We start from the raw sequence: 16,258 nt of genomic DNA on the forward strand, positions 1-16,258 counted from the left end.
ATGTTGGGGATGCCAACAATTTATACTTTTAATTGACATTTTAATTGTTTACAAGTAAAGAGGTGCTTTAAGAAAAGAAAATTCCATGTGAAAATGCCCAAGATCATTGTTAATACTTGTTATTAGTTAATAACATTGTTAATAGTAACAGTTCCTTAGTATTTGTAACATGCTTTTAAAATTCTAATATATTAAGTAGAAAGAGAATTTTAAATTTATTTTCACCCCTAAGCAGTATTTTAAAAGTTTAAAAAACGCCATGTCATTGATTTGGAGGGTTTTTTGTCTGTTTTGAGACAGGGTCTCACTCTGTCACCTAGGTTGGAGAGTGCAGTGTGAGGAGAGAGAAAATCACCTGGTGACCATGGAACAGGCCCCAGAGACAAAACTTCTTCTCTGAGCAATTTAGAAGGGGGCAAAGACCAACCGGTAACCATCAAACAGGCTAACCAGAGGCAAAACTCCTTATCTGGGGAACTTAGAAGTAATCAAACTTCCCTAGTATCTAAAGCCGGCTTCTGATTCCAGGCGTCTTTCAACTTTTATAAGCAACTAAAATTTTTATACACCTCTGGAATGCCATGGTGAAACTCATTTTACAATCTCAAGCTCCCACCTTAAGGTCCATAAATGCTCCTAAGGACAATCTGCCACGGTGTGCTCAGTCCTCTCGCTGAGGTGCCCCTCTGCATTCTTCTGCAGTGTTCTTCCTTTCTAAATAAACTTTCCTTTTCCAAATCTATACTGTTGTCAGTAAATTCTTTTTACCAACCCGCGAGTTGACCACTTCCTGGTGCTGGAGCTCTGATACCTGGCCCGGCACAGTGGTGTAATCTTGGCTCACTGCAACCTCCGCCTCCTGGGCTCAAACAATCCTTCAACTTCAGCCTCCTGAGTACACCTGGGACTACAGTAGGTAGACATCACCATGCCTAGCTAATTTTTATATTTTTTTTTTGTAGAGATAGGGTTTCACCATATTGCCCAGGCTGGTCTCCAACTCCTGGGCTCAAGCCATCCACCTGCCTTGGCCTCCCAAAGTGCTGGCATTACAGGTGTGAGCGACCAAGCCCAGCATGATTCGGAGATGTAAAGAACTTAGACAAATTCCTGCATTAATATCAATCCAGTTAAACATCTTCCTATAGAAATTTTGGATTAGATTTCTTCTATAGTTTCAGAACAGATTACTTGGTTAAGGATAGCAGTATTTTTAAGCATTTTAAGTATTTCCAAACCACTTTCCAGAGATTTATATTACTTCATACTTCTTCAGTTGTTAATAAACTACTCTGTGCCAGTAGTAAACATTACTGCTGTTTCTTTGTAAAACTATAAAAAAAGTCTTTTGAATTTTGATTTAATGAGATCTTGTAACACAATATTAAACATGAAGTAACCATGCAGTAAGAATGCCTTTATGCTATTCATGAGCCTCAGATATAGGGTGAGAAAAAGTGGTGTTAAACCAAAAGGTATAGTGGTGCCATTTAAGTGGAAGATATTTCCATCTTCTGCTCTAAGCAGAAGAGATTCTTCCCATCAAATGGAGTTCAGAACCCTTTAGGTACTATTATAGTAGGCAAAAAACTAATTTAACTGTGAAATGTTAATAGTAAATGGTCACAGTAAAGAGAAAAATCTCTACTACCTCACAGTCATGGCAAGATCATGTTATAGAGGAAAGCAGTTTTCCACAAAAATTACTTTTGAGTAATTACTATACTCTGATCAAATGGGTAAGTAAAGGCTAGCAGTCAGAAGTAGGTCTGGAGCAAGAAGCAAATGTAAGACAACAAAAGAATACCTACTGGATAGAAGCCTTTTTTTAACCATTACTGATAAAATAAGTATCAGTTCCTTAATGAGCAGAAACTCAGGTCTGATGATCATACTCAGCATATATATTGATATTGTGTTTTATATGTAAATATAGACTATAGTTTGAATTACTGAATATGCTTAGTTATTTTAAATACATTTTAATCTTCATAAAGTCCTGAGCTAAAGAACCTCTTCAAGTAGTTGTAGACCAATATTAGAATAACAGAGAAGATCCTGTGATTATCAACAAAAACTTCCTGCTTAAGGTAGAGAAAACCAGGTAAACAGCAACCTCTAAAGAATTCAATCTTGACGAAATCTATTTCATTCTAGGTGTTCAATATATTCATTAACTGTAAGTTCATGTCCTTCCTAGCGGAATTTTTTAAAGCATTTTAAGCAGAAGAAGTAAGTTTTCAACTTAAACTGCTTTTATCTTTGTTTAGCATCACTGGTATCTCTAAAAACATTTCAAACACTGACCTGTTGTGATACAGTTGAAATACCTACCTTTTTGAATTTCTTGAAATTTTTTAGTAGACCATAATCACCATTTATGCCAGATGGATTTCTGGAAGTAGAGTTTTTAATCACCAGTGATCTAAATTCAGTCAATAACAGCTTTTTTGGAAGCATCTCACTATGATCCTGAAGTTTGTCATTGTTCTTAAACGGGGTTAAGATGGGTAGGTAAGCAAGAGAAGAAATAACAAAGAAAAGTCACTTGTCATTTGGGAATCTACAGAAAAAAGTTCAAATACCTGAAAAAAATAGTAAAAATGTTTTATTTCTCGTACCTGAACTTTGTATTTGGAATCAAATCACATCTAATTCAAGAGAAGAAAATTACTTACTCAAATGCTCTATAACTTTGGAAACATTTATAACATACTCATTTGTGACAGAAGGCTAAAAACTGTGAAGTATTTTTAACCTAGTAGTTATTCTAATAAATATCATCTCAGTAAACAATTTACCTCCAGATACATATTTTATTGACACAAAATCTCAGCACTGTTTGCTTTTCATTAAAATTGTACACTGAGATTATAATATATCCTGTTCTACAGGTCCTCATCTACTTTTCTTAAACTTTTGGGATTCTCAATAGTTTGTATCTTTTATTATTCTTAACACCTCAAAAAAGTCAATCATCAATTCTGGACATACTATCTCATTAATTGACAAGCCATTTTTAATTCAAGATTAATAGCTGTTAAATTTGCCTCAAGAGTCCTTCCTGTTATCTTTCAATTGCTGGATGAGATTCTTGGTTTCATGTTATTTACTATTAACTAGTCAGTTACACATCAACATCATTACAGCTGCTTAAGGTTGACATCTTAGTTCTTTTAACTGCTGTAACTACGTAATTAATATGCAAGTTGCTAATAGGTCTAAGATAAAAGCAGTCAAAAAAAAAAAAAAGGTGAAAGTCAGAAAAAAAGGTTCATCTGATAGTGACAGAATGTAATCAGCACATTATTAAGAACAGACTAAACTTTTAGAGTTCACAAATATTTCCCATCCATTACTCTATCTGATATAAATCCTGCTAGAAAAGCATCAATCTCATTTTATAGAGTATTTGAGGTTCTTAAATGTGAAAATGACTTGTTCAAGGCCACATACCTAAGGAGCAGAAGGCAAGGAATTATACCCTGGTTTCTCTCTATACTCTTTTCACTGCATCATGGTTATAATACAATCTATCCAGGCCGTGCATGGTGGCTCATGCCTGTAATCCCAGCACTTTGTGAGGCCAAGGCGGGCAGATCACCTGAGGTCGGGAGTTCCAGACCAGCCTGACCAACATGGAGAAACCCCGTCTCTACTAAAAATACAAAATTAGTCGGGCGTGGTGGCACATGCCTGTAGTCCTAGCTACTCAGGAGGCTGAGGGAGGAGAATAGCTTAAACCCAGGAGGCTGAGGTTGCAGTGAGCCGAGATCACACCATTGCACTCCAGCCCGGGCAACAAGAGCGAGATTCCATCTCAAAATAAATAAATACATAAATAAATAAAATAATAATAATAATAATATGATCAATCCATTTCAAGGCACAATCATGAAGTAAGCCACAATTAGGAAAGAGAAATAATCCTAAGAATGTAAAATGACAAAAATTGATGAGATGACAGTCTCCGTAAGCCAAATCTGTATAAAAATTAATAAAATGTTTCTCACAGATATTTCTTTAGTTGACCATAGTGATTCTTCCTTGAGTTCATGTTTCTTCCCAATTTCATTTTCTTGCTAAAGAAATAAAATAAAAAATACTGTTCATAGGAGTTATAAAACGGTATGTTTCTATCACTTCTTGGCCTTTTGAATAAGATGAAGTGTAAAATGCTTCCTTTCTAAAAACTTAAGAGATATTCATGTTATGTATGACCAGGCATTTGGCTTTCAACTGTCTTTCCAAAAGAAATCATGAGATGAAAATATATATTGAAAGAGATACTGCAGTATCAGGACAAAGAATTGGAAGCAATCTAAATCCATATAAATCACATGCTTAGAGAATATTTAACAATATGGGAAAATGATTATAATTTAAAAAATGACTACAAAATTGCACTAACAGTCTGCAAAATAAAATGTAAAGAGAAAATACCAAAATATTAACCATGGTTGTCTGTAGATGGTAGGATTATCAACAAACTATCTGTTTTATTTTCTATATGTCTGTACGATCGTGTATTACTTTTAAAATCAAAAAAGAAACATTTTAAAAGAATTCAAGTTTACAATAGTATCTTAAATCACACTTAAAGAAGAAACAGTTACTTCAACTGTTCAAGATATTTGTCTGAAATAAAAGTGAAGACTGCCTTGTATATTAGTCACAGTATCTTTCACATTAACATGTCTGGATCATGTCCTAGATGGAACAGTATTACATAAATGGGTAATGATTTCAGTAAAAACTACAATTCTCTTGGATGCAAAGTGGGGCACATAACATTTTACATCACATTTTCAGTAATACAGCAGTAAATCTTAAAAGTTTTAAAAATGAAGTTGGAAAGGGCAGAAAAACAAATGTACTTTGTGCTTCCCTACAGAGTAAAGAGGATATTTTAATCAATAGGATTAAATGTATGTTTCAAGCCTATCAGGTGCCATTTTACTTAGGCTGAGTACTTTCACATATCATTTACAGAGAGTTGTTATCACAATCAGAACATTTTACTCCCTTTATACATAATCAGAATACAAACTCCCTTTAGGCACCTTCTCCCCATCCTGCCCTACTCTCTCAAAGTTGCTCTTCCTCCTGAGCAAGTTTTGATTTTCCAACTCAGAGAATCATACAACCTACCTATATACTCAGACTATAAGCTTGGAAATTATCTTATATTCTTTCCTATCTATTTATTTCCCATATAAGTAAACCACCAAGTCTTGGGGATTCTACCTCAATGCCTATCAAACTTCTCTTCTCAAACTGCCTTTCATGGCAGATGCCCAATGCCTACAGTAATGGAATAACTGAGTGAATTACACAGTGAAAACTAACAAAAGGAACAGTCAAAAGAGCATGGTAGACCTGTGTTTAAGTCCTAGTTGTCAAACCTAGCTATGTGACCTTGGCAAGTTACTTAAAAACTCCCACTGTCAGTTTCCACACGTGTTCAATAGGTATATTTAATTACTGCATTGTAGGGTTGCTGTAAATATAATAAAGGTATCCAATAAGTGGTAGCTATTACTACAGGGTACTGGAAAATGCTGTAGCTTTAAGAATTTACTACTGGGTATTGAAAAAATGCTATATAAAAATGCTTGACTTGAGAAAGGAGAGTGGAATGAAGTGAAGAGGAAATATACTATCGACACAGTGGGTGCTGTTAAGGAGAAGAATGTTAAGGATCTTCAGTCAGTTTTGCATTTTACAGAGACTGGGAAACTGCAAGTAAGGCCAAGACTCAGGCACAGCTATCATTCATATAAGGATAAAGTCCTAGGAGGAATATTAAGCTAATAGTTTTCCATTTCAGCTGTAAGGAAATCTTACAGACATGCTATAATCTAAATTAAGATCCAAAACCAGAGAAATGACAGTTCTACCATCAACATCTTTTGGAAAGTGCCTTTCTGAAATATAGCTAAGGATTCCAACACCAAAGAGAAGTATCACATTTTTTGCCTTCAAAAAATTGCCAAGAAAATTTTTAAATAAAAGGATTAAGAAGTATTTTTCTCTGATAATCACTTCTGTAGCTAAAAAAAGTTAAGCACCAATTCCTTTAATCCATGAGATTAACAAGGACTTTCAGACAAATTCTTAAAATAACAAAAATAAAATAATTTAAAACAACCCCACATTGAGTAAGGTTGATGGATTTTATCAATGTCAATTTCCTGGTTGTGATACTATACTATAGTTATGCAAGCTGTAACAATCAGGGGAAATTAGATAAAGGGTTCACTGCATGTGAACAAACAATTATCTCGAAATAAACAGTTTTTAAAAATAACCTTACATTGAAAACAGAAATATTTTTCTACCTATTACAGATTCTTACTAAAAATATTATAGTGCTGGAATACAGTGATTTAACTTGTAGTAGTCATCTCCGTGGTATCCCTGAGGAATTGGTTCCATGACTTCCCATGGAAACCAAAATCCATGGATGCTCAAGTCCCTGATAAAAAATAGCATAAATTTTGCATATAACCTAGGCACATCCTCTCATATACTTTAAATCATCTCTAGAATACTTATAATACCTAATACAATGTAACTGCTATGTAGGTAGTTGTTATATTGCATTGTTTAGGAAATAATTTAAAAAAAGTTTGTACATGTACAGACGCATTTTTTTTTTTCCCAAATACTTTCAATCACAGGTTGGTAAAATCAGAGGATGTGGGACCCATGGATACAGAGGGCCAATTGTATCTCAATGAGAGATACCACAATTAATTGCTATTCTCTCTCCAAAAGCCTACAACAACATATTTTGTACTGTAATTTTCATTTAGAATGTCATGAATTCTGAAACAGTAAAATAAAGGAAAAATGGAATATGCTATAGAATCATAGGGCAAAATAAAATAATTATATTTCCTGATATCATTATACCTCATAAAAATAATTATATTTCCTGATATCATTATACCTCATATAAACCTTACATATTAAATGAAAGTTCTAGTCTATGAAAGACTGTCTGATGGCTCCCATGTCAAGGGTGTATAGTGCTCAGTTCTTGTCTTTCCCCGTCTGTGCTCTAATGCCCAGTGCCCTGCGTGATGTAAGCCCTGGGAGAATATGCAGTGAAAATAGGTCTTCAGGAAGATTAATTAGCAGCCATCCAGGATGAGCCAAAGAGAGCTGTTACAAACTAAAACCACAACCATTTCCAGACAGATTCGTGACCACCATAGCAGTGGACTAATCTGGAATGGAATTTAAGCTAAAAAAGTGGGGTGGGGGTAGCTACTTAAAAAAAGATTAAAGTCACTTTGGAAGGCTGAAGCAGGTGGATCACCAGGTCAGGAGATTGGACCATCCTGGCTAACACGGTGAAATCCCATCTCTACTAAAAGTACAAAAAATTAGCCGGGCGTGGTGGCGGGCGCCTGCAGTCCCAGCTACTAGGGAGACTGAGGCAGGAGAATGGTGTGAACCTGGGAGGCGGAGCTTGCAGTGAGCAGAGATCGTGCCACTGAACTCCGGCCTGGGCGACAGAGCAAGACTCCGTCTCAAAAAAAAAAAAAAAAGATTAAAGCATGTACTAGGACAAGAAGACTAAAGAAAATAAGAACATGTCACAGAAAATCAGAGGAGAAGAGAGCACAGCAAGGGAAATGCATTTCCAAAGGTGTGGCCAAAGTAATGTAAAAAGTGCCTAACTTTCTAAACACTTACATGTAATATTAAGTAACCTGAATACAGATTCTGAAAAGTCTGGAACTAAAGTAGCAATGTAAATCCATAATGCAACAGAATAAAGATAGCTTTATAAACGTATGTAAATGTATTAAACTTAGCAAATGATGTCTTGGATTTCAACAAATGTCACATTAAACTAATTTACCTAGCTCTCCACCATAGTAGGAATTGCTACAGAAGTGACTTATAGAACATATAAATCTTTTGTTTCACTTAGTGTGTCTGTGAAATGAGAGTAGTCTTAAATCCTTCACAATAAAAAAAAACTCTCTGTCTCTGAAGTTCTCACTCTGGCTGCAAAATGGAATCCGATAATTCAACATTCATTCTCTCTCTCTTCCTTAAATACAATTCTTTATCAGGGACAGCAATGTGCCAAGTTTAAAACATTTCCAGACTCTTCTAGATTGACGATAGAGAGTGGCTAAATTATATCCAATTCTGGCCAATAACAAAAGTTATTAACTTGGGTTTCTGAGAAAGCTCCTTAGAAAGCAGGGAGGAATTCAGCTGGAAAGGCCTTTACCCTGTCCCCTCATCATCACATTCTTCCTCCCTGGAAAGGAGACTTGATGGCTGGAGGTATCCTCTCAAACAGCAGAAAGACAGACACCTAGTAAATTAATACCATGGGAAGCAGCTCTGATTATCTACTTCCAGGCTACTTTTATAGGGGAAAAAAAGATCCTATCTTATAGAAGCCACTGACTTTAGAATTTTTAAAAATATCAAAGGAATTCTTAGCTAACACAATGAGGGAACTTATCCTGGGAAGGAAAATCAGATATACTGAGTGAAAATCTCTGGGGCTCTGGCCTGGGAATCTATATTTTCAAAAAGCTTACCAGCTGACTCCAATGCAGCTGGCCCACAGAAGGGCATTTAGGATCACTCAGAAGAAGTAACAAATAATGGGGATTCCCTTGCCTATATGAAGATAACAATATACATGCCAAATAGGACATAGGTTCTGCTTTTTGAATAGTAGTTATAGATTTATAAGGTCCTTGATACACACTAGGTTCTCAACTGCTTAGCTAATAAACTATAACTTCCATTCACTTAATCCTATCCTTTCACCTATTCCTGTCCTTACTCTGCAGGTGTTATTGGAGAGGATGACCACAGCCATGAACGAGTGGAGCTAATGAATCCACGTTGGAGATCAGAATATTCAAGTTTTACTTCATCAGGTCTGTGCTCTCATCTAAAGAGCTACCAAATCTACAGATAGGTCAACTTACTGATGTATACAAAAAAGAAAATCTGAGGTGTTTTCATAGATCAAAGTGGGTAAGACAAATTATCAACAGTCATGAAAATAGACAAGGACATTACAAAACCTAAATGAAAATGAAAATTCCTAGTGATGTTATATCGTAAAAATTTATTGAGTAGATACTTTGTTTTACTAACTTCATCTTTCTGTGCCTGTTTCTTATACTGAAGCATCTCCTACACTTATCATCATAGCCAAATGTCTTTTATAATAGTACAGCCTAATTTGGAAATCTAGTAAAACAATCTCATATGAAAGTTTAATTTGTGATCATTTATTTTACACTACTGAAGAATCACTGTACTTTTAACATTTACCATTTACCTTATCAACCAACAAATTCCTATAGTACTGAGTGTTAAAGACATTAATGGATGCTCATACTGTCAATACAAAATTGAAAGTACCTGTTAGCATTCTAAGCTTCTATGTACTATACCTCTCATTTAAAATGTTACTTACAGATATTTTGCTACTTTCTGGTACTGCTTTATCACTGAAAGTGTCATTTGTTTCTACATCCATCCTTGGCCTTTTTCTAATATTGACATCTTCCTCTTGTTTTTGAACTTTCACTTCAATTTCTAACTCTGGTTTTGTGTCCTTGAGTAACTGTTCCAATACTTCATCTTCTATGGCCACATCATGCATTTCTCTTTTTTTATTTGATCTTAGCTTTTCTGCAGCATGAGATTTACTGGCAGAATTTTTCACAGTAGATATTAAATCTGTATCTGTAAATAAGTTATTGTCTGAGTTTGTGTCCACAGGCTCATTCTCAGATAGATGCTGCTCCTTATTTTTCCATAATAAGGGTATAGCAGGTTGTGTTTGTTCTAAAAGAGAACAAGACATTTCTATTCTTGCTGATTTGCATGAAGACATTTCTTGATTTTCTTCATCCCTTTCCCTTAGATTAAAAAAAAAAGAAGAAAACAAAACAAGAAAATGAACACAGCTAAGTAACCTTTTAGTTTGGCAATATTCATCACTCCCTCCATTTAGTTCACAATGTACTCTTGATTTTATTAACAATATTACTGGAAATCAACAAATAGACCTTTGAAAACAGTGCAGAACTCACATACATTCTGCTGTTTTGATAGAACTGATGGACCCTGTGGCTAAAGCAGTATGGTGATCTCTATCTTCTCTGCTTAAGTTGCATTAGTTGATAAATTACAGGCAAAGGTAGAAAAATATAAAAATACAAAGAAACTGTTGCCAGGAGACAGCAGCCTACTTTATAATGTAGTAAGGCTGTGGGCAGGGAAAATTACCCTGGGAATACAATCTGATGCGTTAATGAGAGATGCATTCAACACAGTAAGTCAGAGTGACTAAATCTACAATACGGTACTGACTGTATACTGCAAATGCTATGTGAATATATCACTAAAAGTTTCCTATACAATACTGTATCATTCATTCAATAAATACCGAACACTTTATGCAAACTGTACTAAGCCCATAGAGGACACAAAGACCTGGGATTCTGTTCTCCAGGAGTTTATTGGATTCATGTTGAACTAGAACAGTCAACCCAATGTTCTATTAACACTAATTTAATGCCAAGGTACTGGACAAACCAACCAATCGAGAGGTTTTTGTAATAATTTAGGTGGTCAGAGTTTGAACCTGGCAATAGATGGAAATGAAGGGATTGATAGACACTGAAAATAACAATCAATAACACTGATTTCAGGAGCCAGAGAACAGAGTCAAAAATTCTAACAACGTAAGCTATTTTACAAAAAAAAAACAAAAAAAAACAAAAAACAAACAAACAAACAAAAAACACATTTGGTGAGAGGACAGAAAAAGTTTTTAGGTCTATCACTGGGGAAAGAGCATGAAACCCCTGTGGAAAAGAAGTAAAGCTTAAAGGAAAAGTTAGGGCCACATATGTTGACTGTCAGTAATAAAGTCTCAAAACCTGAAGGTTGAGTATAAAGAGCAGCAGGGGGAAGAAAAGAAGTCCTCCAAAGTTCATACAGAAATGGGAGAAATAACATCATCTTTTCTGAGAAGCTTAATAGGGACGGCACAAGACAAAAGGCAGTAGTAGCTAGAGGAGGAAACCAGGTCAAGAGAAGCTTTTCAAAAATAAAGGTGAGATTGAACTTTTGAAAACAGAAGAAAAAAATCTAGGATGATCAATATATTCAAAATATGGAAATTGAGAAAACAATTGATGGAATATGGTCCTAGAGGGAGTGAGAGCGGTTCTCAAGGAAAACCAGCAGAAATCTGATTTTAGAACTGAGACGGGGGGGGTTAGTTCTTATTGAAGAGAATTGTGGCAAGTAAAACAACACGTAAGTACATACATAGAAGGAGATGAAGGAGAAACTGTCTAGTGGCTCTAGTGAAGGAGATCAGGGACATTTCTGAGAGGGAAAGGGGTCAAAAAGCCGTAGCAGCAGAAGCATACTTAATCAGAACAGACTAAAGACAATACCATTCTACAACAGTATAAAAAACTTTCATATTTTTTTTCAGAGACATGAGAGAAGTTATCAGAAACAGACCTTTTTTTGGTAGACGGCTGAAAGTAGTTTCTGATGGAGTTGGTCTGCTGCTGCTGAGAAGCCCTATCTTTACTTTTATTTATACTTGGCAATTTAGTTGGTGAAAGCTGATAGTTTGGGATTCTCATCTTAGCCAAAGTATTTGATACCATACTATTATTATTAGAGCTTGTTTTGCAGGACTCCTTTACAGTGGGTGCGTCTTGTGAAAGCATTCTGAATTTTTGTTCCATTTTGGAGACTTTGATTTCTTTTGGCCTTTCACTCAAATCCCTGTAGAAAAAGAAAAGAATGCAAGGTAAACAATCAAGTTTACAGCAATTTTAATATAGAAACAAAGATCGTTAAATAGTTCTAATGTAATATAACCTTAGAAGATAATTTTTAGACAAAAATACACTGAATATATTTTACCACCCCAAGAAAGCAACTCCTTTATTACCTAAGCATCCTGTGGAAGGATGATACCTTACTCTTCTTCACCCCCTATAGCACATATTGTTGCTCTACTATAGACGACTGACAAACACACACACAATACCAACTTAGCATAGCCTATTGTAAGTTAAACTAGGTGATAATCCTAGGCAATTTCCGTTTTGTTTAAAAATTTTAAATTATTCCCACGTAAAATCACTATTATTATGGTACTTTCATTATTATTTATTATTATATTATTATAGTACCTTTTTATTAAAAATGGAAAATCAGAATAAAATCACATATAAGATATTCAGACTGATATCATTATTTCAGCCAGATGGCAGGCTTGAGAATAGAACAGAACTCTAGATTACCAGAAAAATATTTTCAGCATACATGCACAGAGTATACTTTTACATACTTTTTACAAAGTAAAAAGTATTTTTACTTTTTACTTTTACAAAGTATGGTTAAATTAGACACTGCCTTTGCTATTCTTATTTTACAGAAAAAAAAAACAAAAACGAGGTCAGGCTGTCATTCAAGCAACTTCCAAAACCTTAACAATTTCTCTTGAAAAAGTTAAATCTGGCCTCAATATGAGTGTAGCAAAAATTAAAATAAATATGGTTTAATATAGTGATATCTTAAGTATCTTAATATGAACACTTCATTATGTCATATTTAAAATAAAAAACATACAGTTGTAAATAGAAAATAACAAATAATATAAAGGTGCTAACCCCTTCCATTCAAAAAAACAAAACAAAATCCCTCTTCAGATAAAGAACCATAGAAAAACTATCTTTATGGACAACTACTAACTATTTAAATAGCTAGGTAGACACATATAAAGTATCTTCAAAATTACAAGTAATATTCAAATATAGGCAACATCATACAATACAAATACATGTATTTCAAACTTATCTCACCAGTTATAAATAAGTTGAACAATTCTTTCCAGTCATCCATGTACATTTGCAAGGAATAAAAAAACTATCCTAAGACAGGAGTTGCCAAACTACAGCCTGTAGGCCAAATCTGGTCTGCCACTTATTTTTATAAACACAGTTATTAGAACACAACACTTTCAATTACAGTCACAGACACTATATAATGATATTTCTGTCAACAATGGACTACAACATATGATGCTGGTCCCATAAGATTATAAAAGAGCTGAAAAATTGCTATCACCTATTGACAGCACAGTGCAACCCATTAAGTGTCTATGGTGATGCTGGTGTAAACAAACCTATGCTGCCACTTGTATAAAAGTATAGCACAATAGCACATACAATTCGGTACAATACATAATACTTGATAATGATAATAAATGACTATGTTACTGGTTAATGTATTTACTATATTATACTTTTTATCATTAGAATATACTCCTTCTTATAAAAAAAATAACTTTAAAACAGTCTCAGGCACTCCCTTCAGGAGGGATTCCAGAAGCCACTATTATCATAGGAGATGACAGCTCCACGTGTGTTAGTGCCCCTGAAGACCTTCCAGTGGGACAGGATGTGGCAATGATTGCGATGATCCTAACTCTGTGCAGGCCTAGGCTAACATGTATGTTTATGTCTTTGTTTTTAACAAAAAAGTTGAAAAAGTAAAACAAAATTTAAGAATTTGAAAACAGAAAAGCTTATCGAATAATATGAAGAAAACATTTTTGCAAGGCTATACAATATTTTAAGTGTTTTAAGCTAAGTATTATTAAAGTTTACAGACCACAAAAGTTACAGTAAGCTAAGGTCAATTTATTATTGAAGAAGTTTTTTTTGTATATAAATTTAGTGTAGTCTAAATGTAGTGCTAATAAGGCAACAATCATGTACAGTAATGTCCTAGGCTTTCACATTCACTTACCACTCACTCACTGACTTACCCAGAACAGCTTCCAGTCCTACGAGCTCCATTCACAGTGTCTTATACAAGTATACCATTTTTCATCTTTTATACAATATTTTTTCTGTACCTTTTCTATGTTTAGATACACAAATACTTCCCATTGTGTTACAACTGCCTACAGTATCAGTACAGTAACATGCTGTATAAGTGTGTAGCCTAGGAGAAATAGGCTATACCAGCAGTTCCCGTCCTTTTTGGCAACTGGGACCAGCTTCATGGTGAGGTTCTGTGTTTGCGGGCGGTGGTGGGGGGAATGGTTTCAGGATAATTCAAGCATATTTATTGTGCACTTTATTTCTATTATTATTATATTGTAATATATAATGAAAAAATTATACAACTCACCATAATGTAGAATCAGTGAGAGCCTTAAGCTCGTTTTCCTGCAACTAGACAGTCCCATCTGAGGGTGATGGGAGACAGTGACAGATCATTGGGCATTAGATTATCAGAAGAACCTAGATCCCTCACATGCACAGCTCACAATAGGGTTTGCGCTCCTATAAGAATCTAATGCTACCGCTGATCTGACAGGAGGTGGAGCTCAGGCAGTAACGTGAGCAATGGGGAGCAGCTATAAATAAAGACAAAGCTTTGCTAGCTTGCCCGCTGATCACCTACTGCTGTGTGGCCTGGTTCCTAACAAGTCATGGACTGATACCGTGGCTGAGAGATTAGGAACCCCTGGGCTATCTATACTATATAGTACGCTATACCATGTAGGTTTATGTCAACACACTGTTCAATGTTCACACAATGCCAAAATTGTGTAAGGAAGCATTTCTTGGAAAGTATCCTTGTCTTTAAGAGACTATGTATCGTCTCTTGACAATGACTACATATCGTCTACGGCCACTTTCATGCTACAATGGCAGAGTGGAGGAGCTGGGACAGAGATCAACAGTCTTCAAAGCCGAAAATAACTATTCGCCACTCCTTTACAGAAAACCTGCTGACCCTTGTCCTAAGATATCATTTTCCCTGGTATCCCATTCTCCCATGCTTTCTCTCTCAAGAGACAACCCGATAAAGGCATTACTTCCTGAATATACTATTAATTTATTGATAGAATAATAACAATAGTACGGTAACGAAGAAGCTTTACCATGTATCTGCTTGCTCTGATTCTGTGTCAGCTACGTATGTTGTAGTGTTCACTGGGGCGCTTGGCATTAGCTTTTCATCAACTGACAAGCCTTGTGAAAGGCTTGGTCCTGGAGTTGTTGTCTTTAATCCTGTAAATCACACAAGTAGAAAGAATCACAACTGCTAGATACAAGATGAACATCTGGTCACTTAAAATTGTCAGACTATACCATGCTGAGGGGATTAACTAGGGAATACTGCACATGGTTTTCTCCAATGAGTGGCACCAACAAACACAAAACAGTCTATAAGCAGCCTGCTGGCATCTATGACGGGCTTATCTAAACCAAATCATTTTAAAGCTACATCAGATAACCTTTGTGCTGAAGTATTATCAACTGAAAGAAAAATAAAATAAGCAAATTCAAATTATGTTTTAAGTCAGTGGGCCAAAAAATTACATTTATTCCCCCACAGAAAGTGTATACACTCTACCATCTATACAAATCAGAATTAGTGAGTTTTATTTTCATAAGGAATATATTATTTGAAACAAATCATGTAAAACCATCTTAGACATAAACTTCTGGCTACTCCAGAAAACCATAATGATTACCTTATCTTTTTATTTACCAGAAAAGCAAATTAGTTCAAGTGCTGCTCTTCTGGAATACTTTTTTTGAATCTCCCACACTGAATTAAGTGCTCTCCAATTCTGCTTCCATACCACCATGCACATCGTTCTATTAACAATTCAAGCCAGGTGCAGTGGTTCACGCCTGTTATCCCAGCACTTTGGGAGGCTGAGGCAGGAGGATCACTTGAGCCCAGGAGTTTGAGTCCAGCCTGGGCAACACTGGGAGACCCCATCTCTACAAAAATTAAAAAAAACTCGCCAGGCATGGTGGCACACACCTGCGGTCCAAGCTACTCAGGAGGCTAAAGTGGGAGGATCTCTTGAGCCCAGGAGGTCAAGGCTGCAGTGAGCAGTGATCGTGCCATGGCACTCCAGCCTAAGACCCTATCTCAAAAAACAACAACAAAAAAGCAATAAACAAAATTCACTTATGACTAGCTGGGTGACCTGTGTCAAGTTATTTAACTTCTCTATGCTTCCCTTTCCTCATCTATAAAATGAGAATAATTATAACATCCACCTCACAAAGTTGTTTGGAGGGTAAAATGGCCCATAGAAAGATGCTTGGAACATAGTAAGCACTGTGCCAGCATTAGCTGTTATCATTATCATCACTTGTTTACTTGCTACTTTCCCTTGTTAGAC

The 16,258-nt window shown here is 35.4% G+C and overlaps 1 protein-coding gene across 5 annotated transcripts in view; it reads right to left on the reverse strand.

Moving 5' to 3' along the window:
- The window catches only part of NBN (nibrin), a 55,979-nt gene that overhangs the window by 10,313 nt on the left and 29,408 nt on the right, over positions 1 to 16,258 (reverse strand). For all 5 annotated transcript variants that reach the window (XM_054560853.2, NM_001204362.1, XM_063726280.1 and 2 more), the window contains 5 exon segments: positions 14,996 to 15,125; positions 11,542 to 11,814; positions 9,473 to 9,920; positions 4,014 to 4,082; positions 2,335 to 2,490 (listed from right to left, as the gene is read on the reverse strand). In XM_054560853.2, the coding sequence (XP_054416828.1) occupies positions 2,335 to 2,490; positions 4,014 to 4,082; positions 9,473 to 9,920; positions 11,542 to 11,814; positions 14,996 to 15,125 (1,076 nt within the window).

This window comes from Pongo abelii, chromosome 7, assembly GCF_028885655.2.
Source record: "Pongo abelii isolate AG06213 chromosome 7, NHGRI_mPonAbe1-v2.0_pri, whole genome shotgun sequence".
Classification (NCBI taxonomy): domain Eukaryota; kingdom Metazoa; phylum Chordata; class Mammalia; order Primates; family Hominidae; genus Pongo; species Pongo abelii.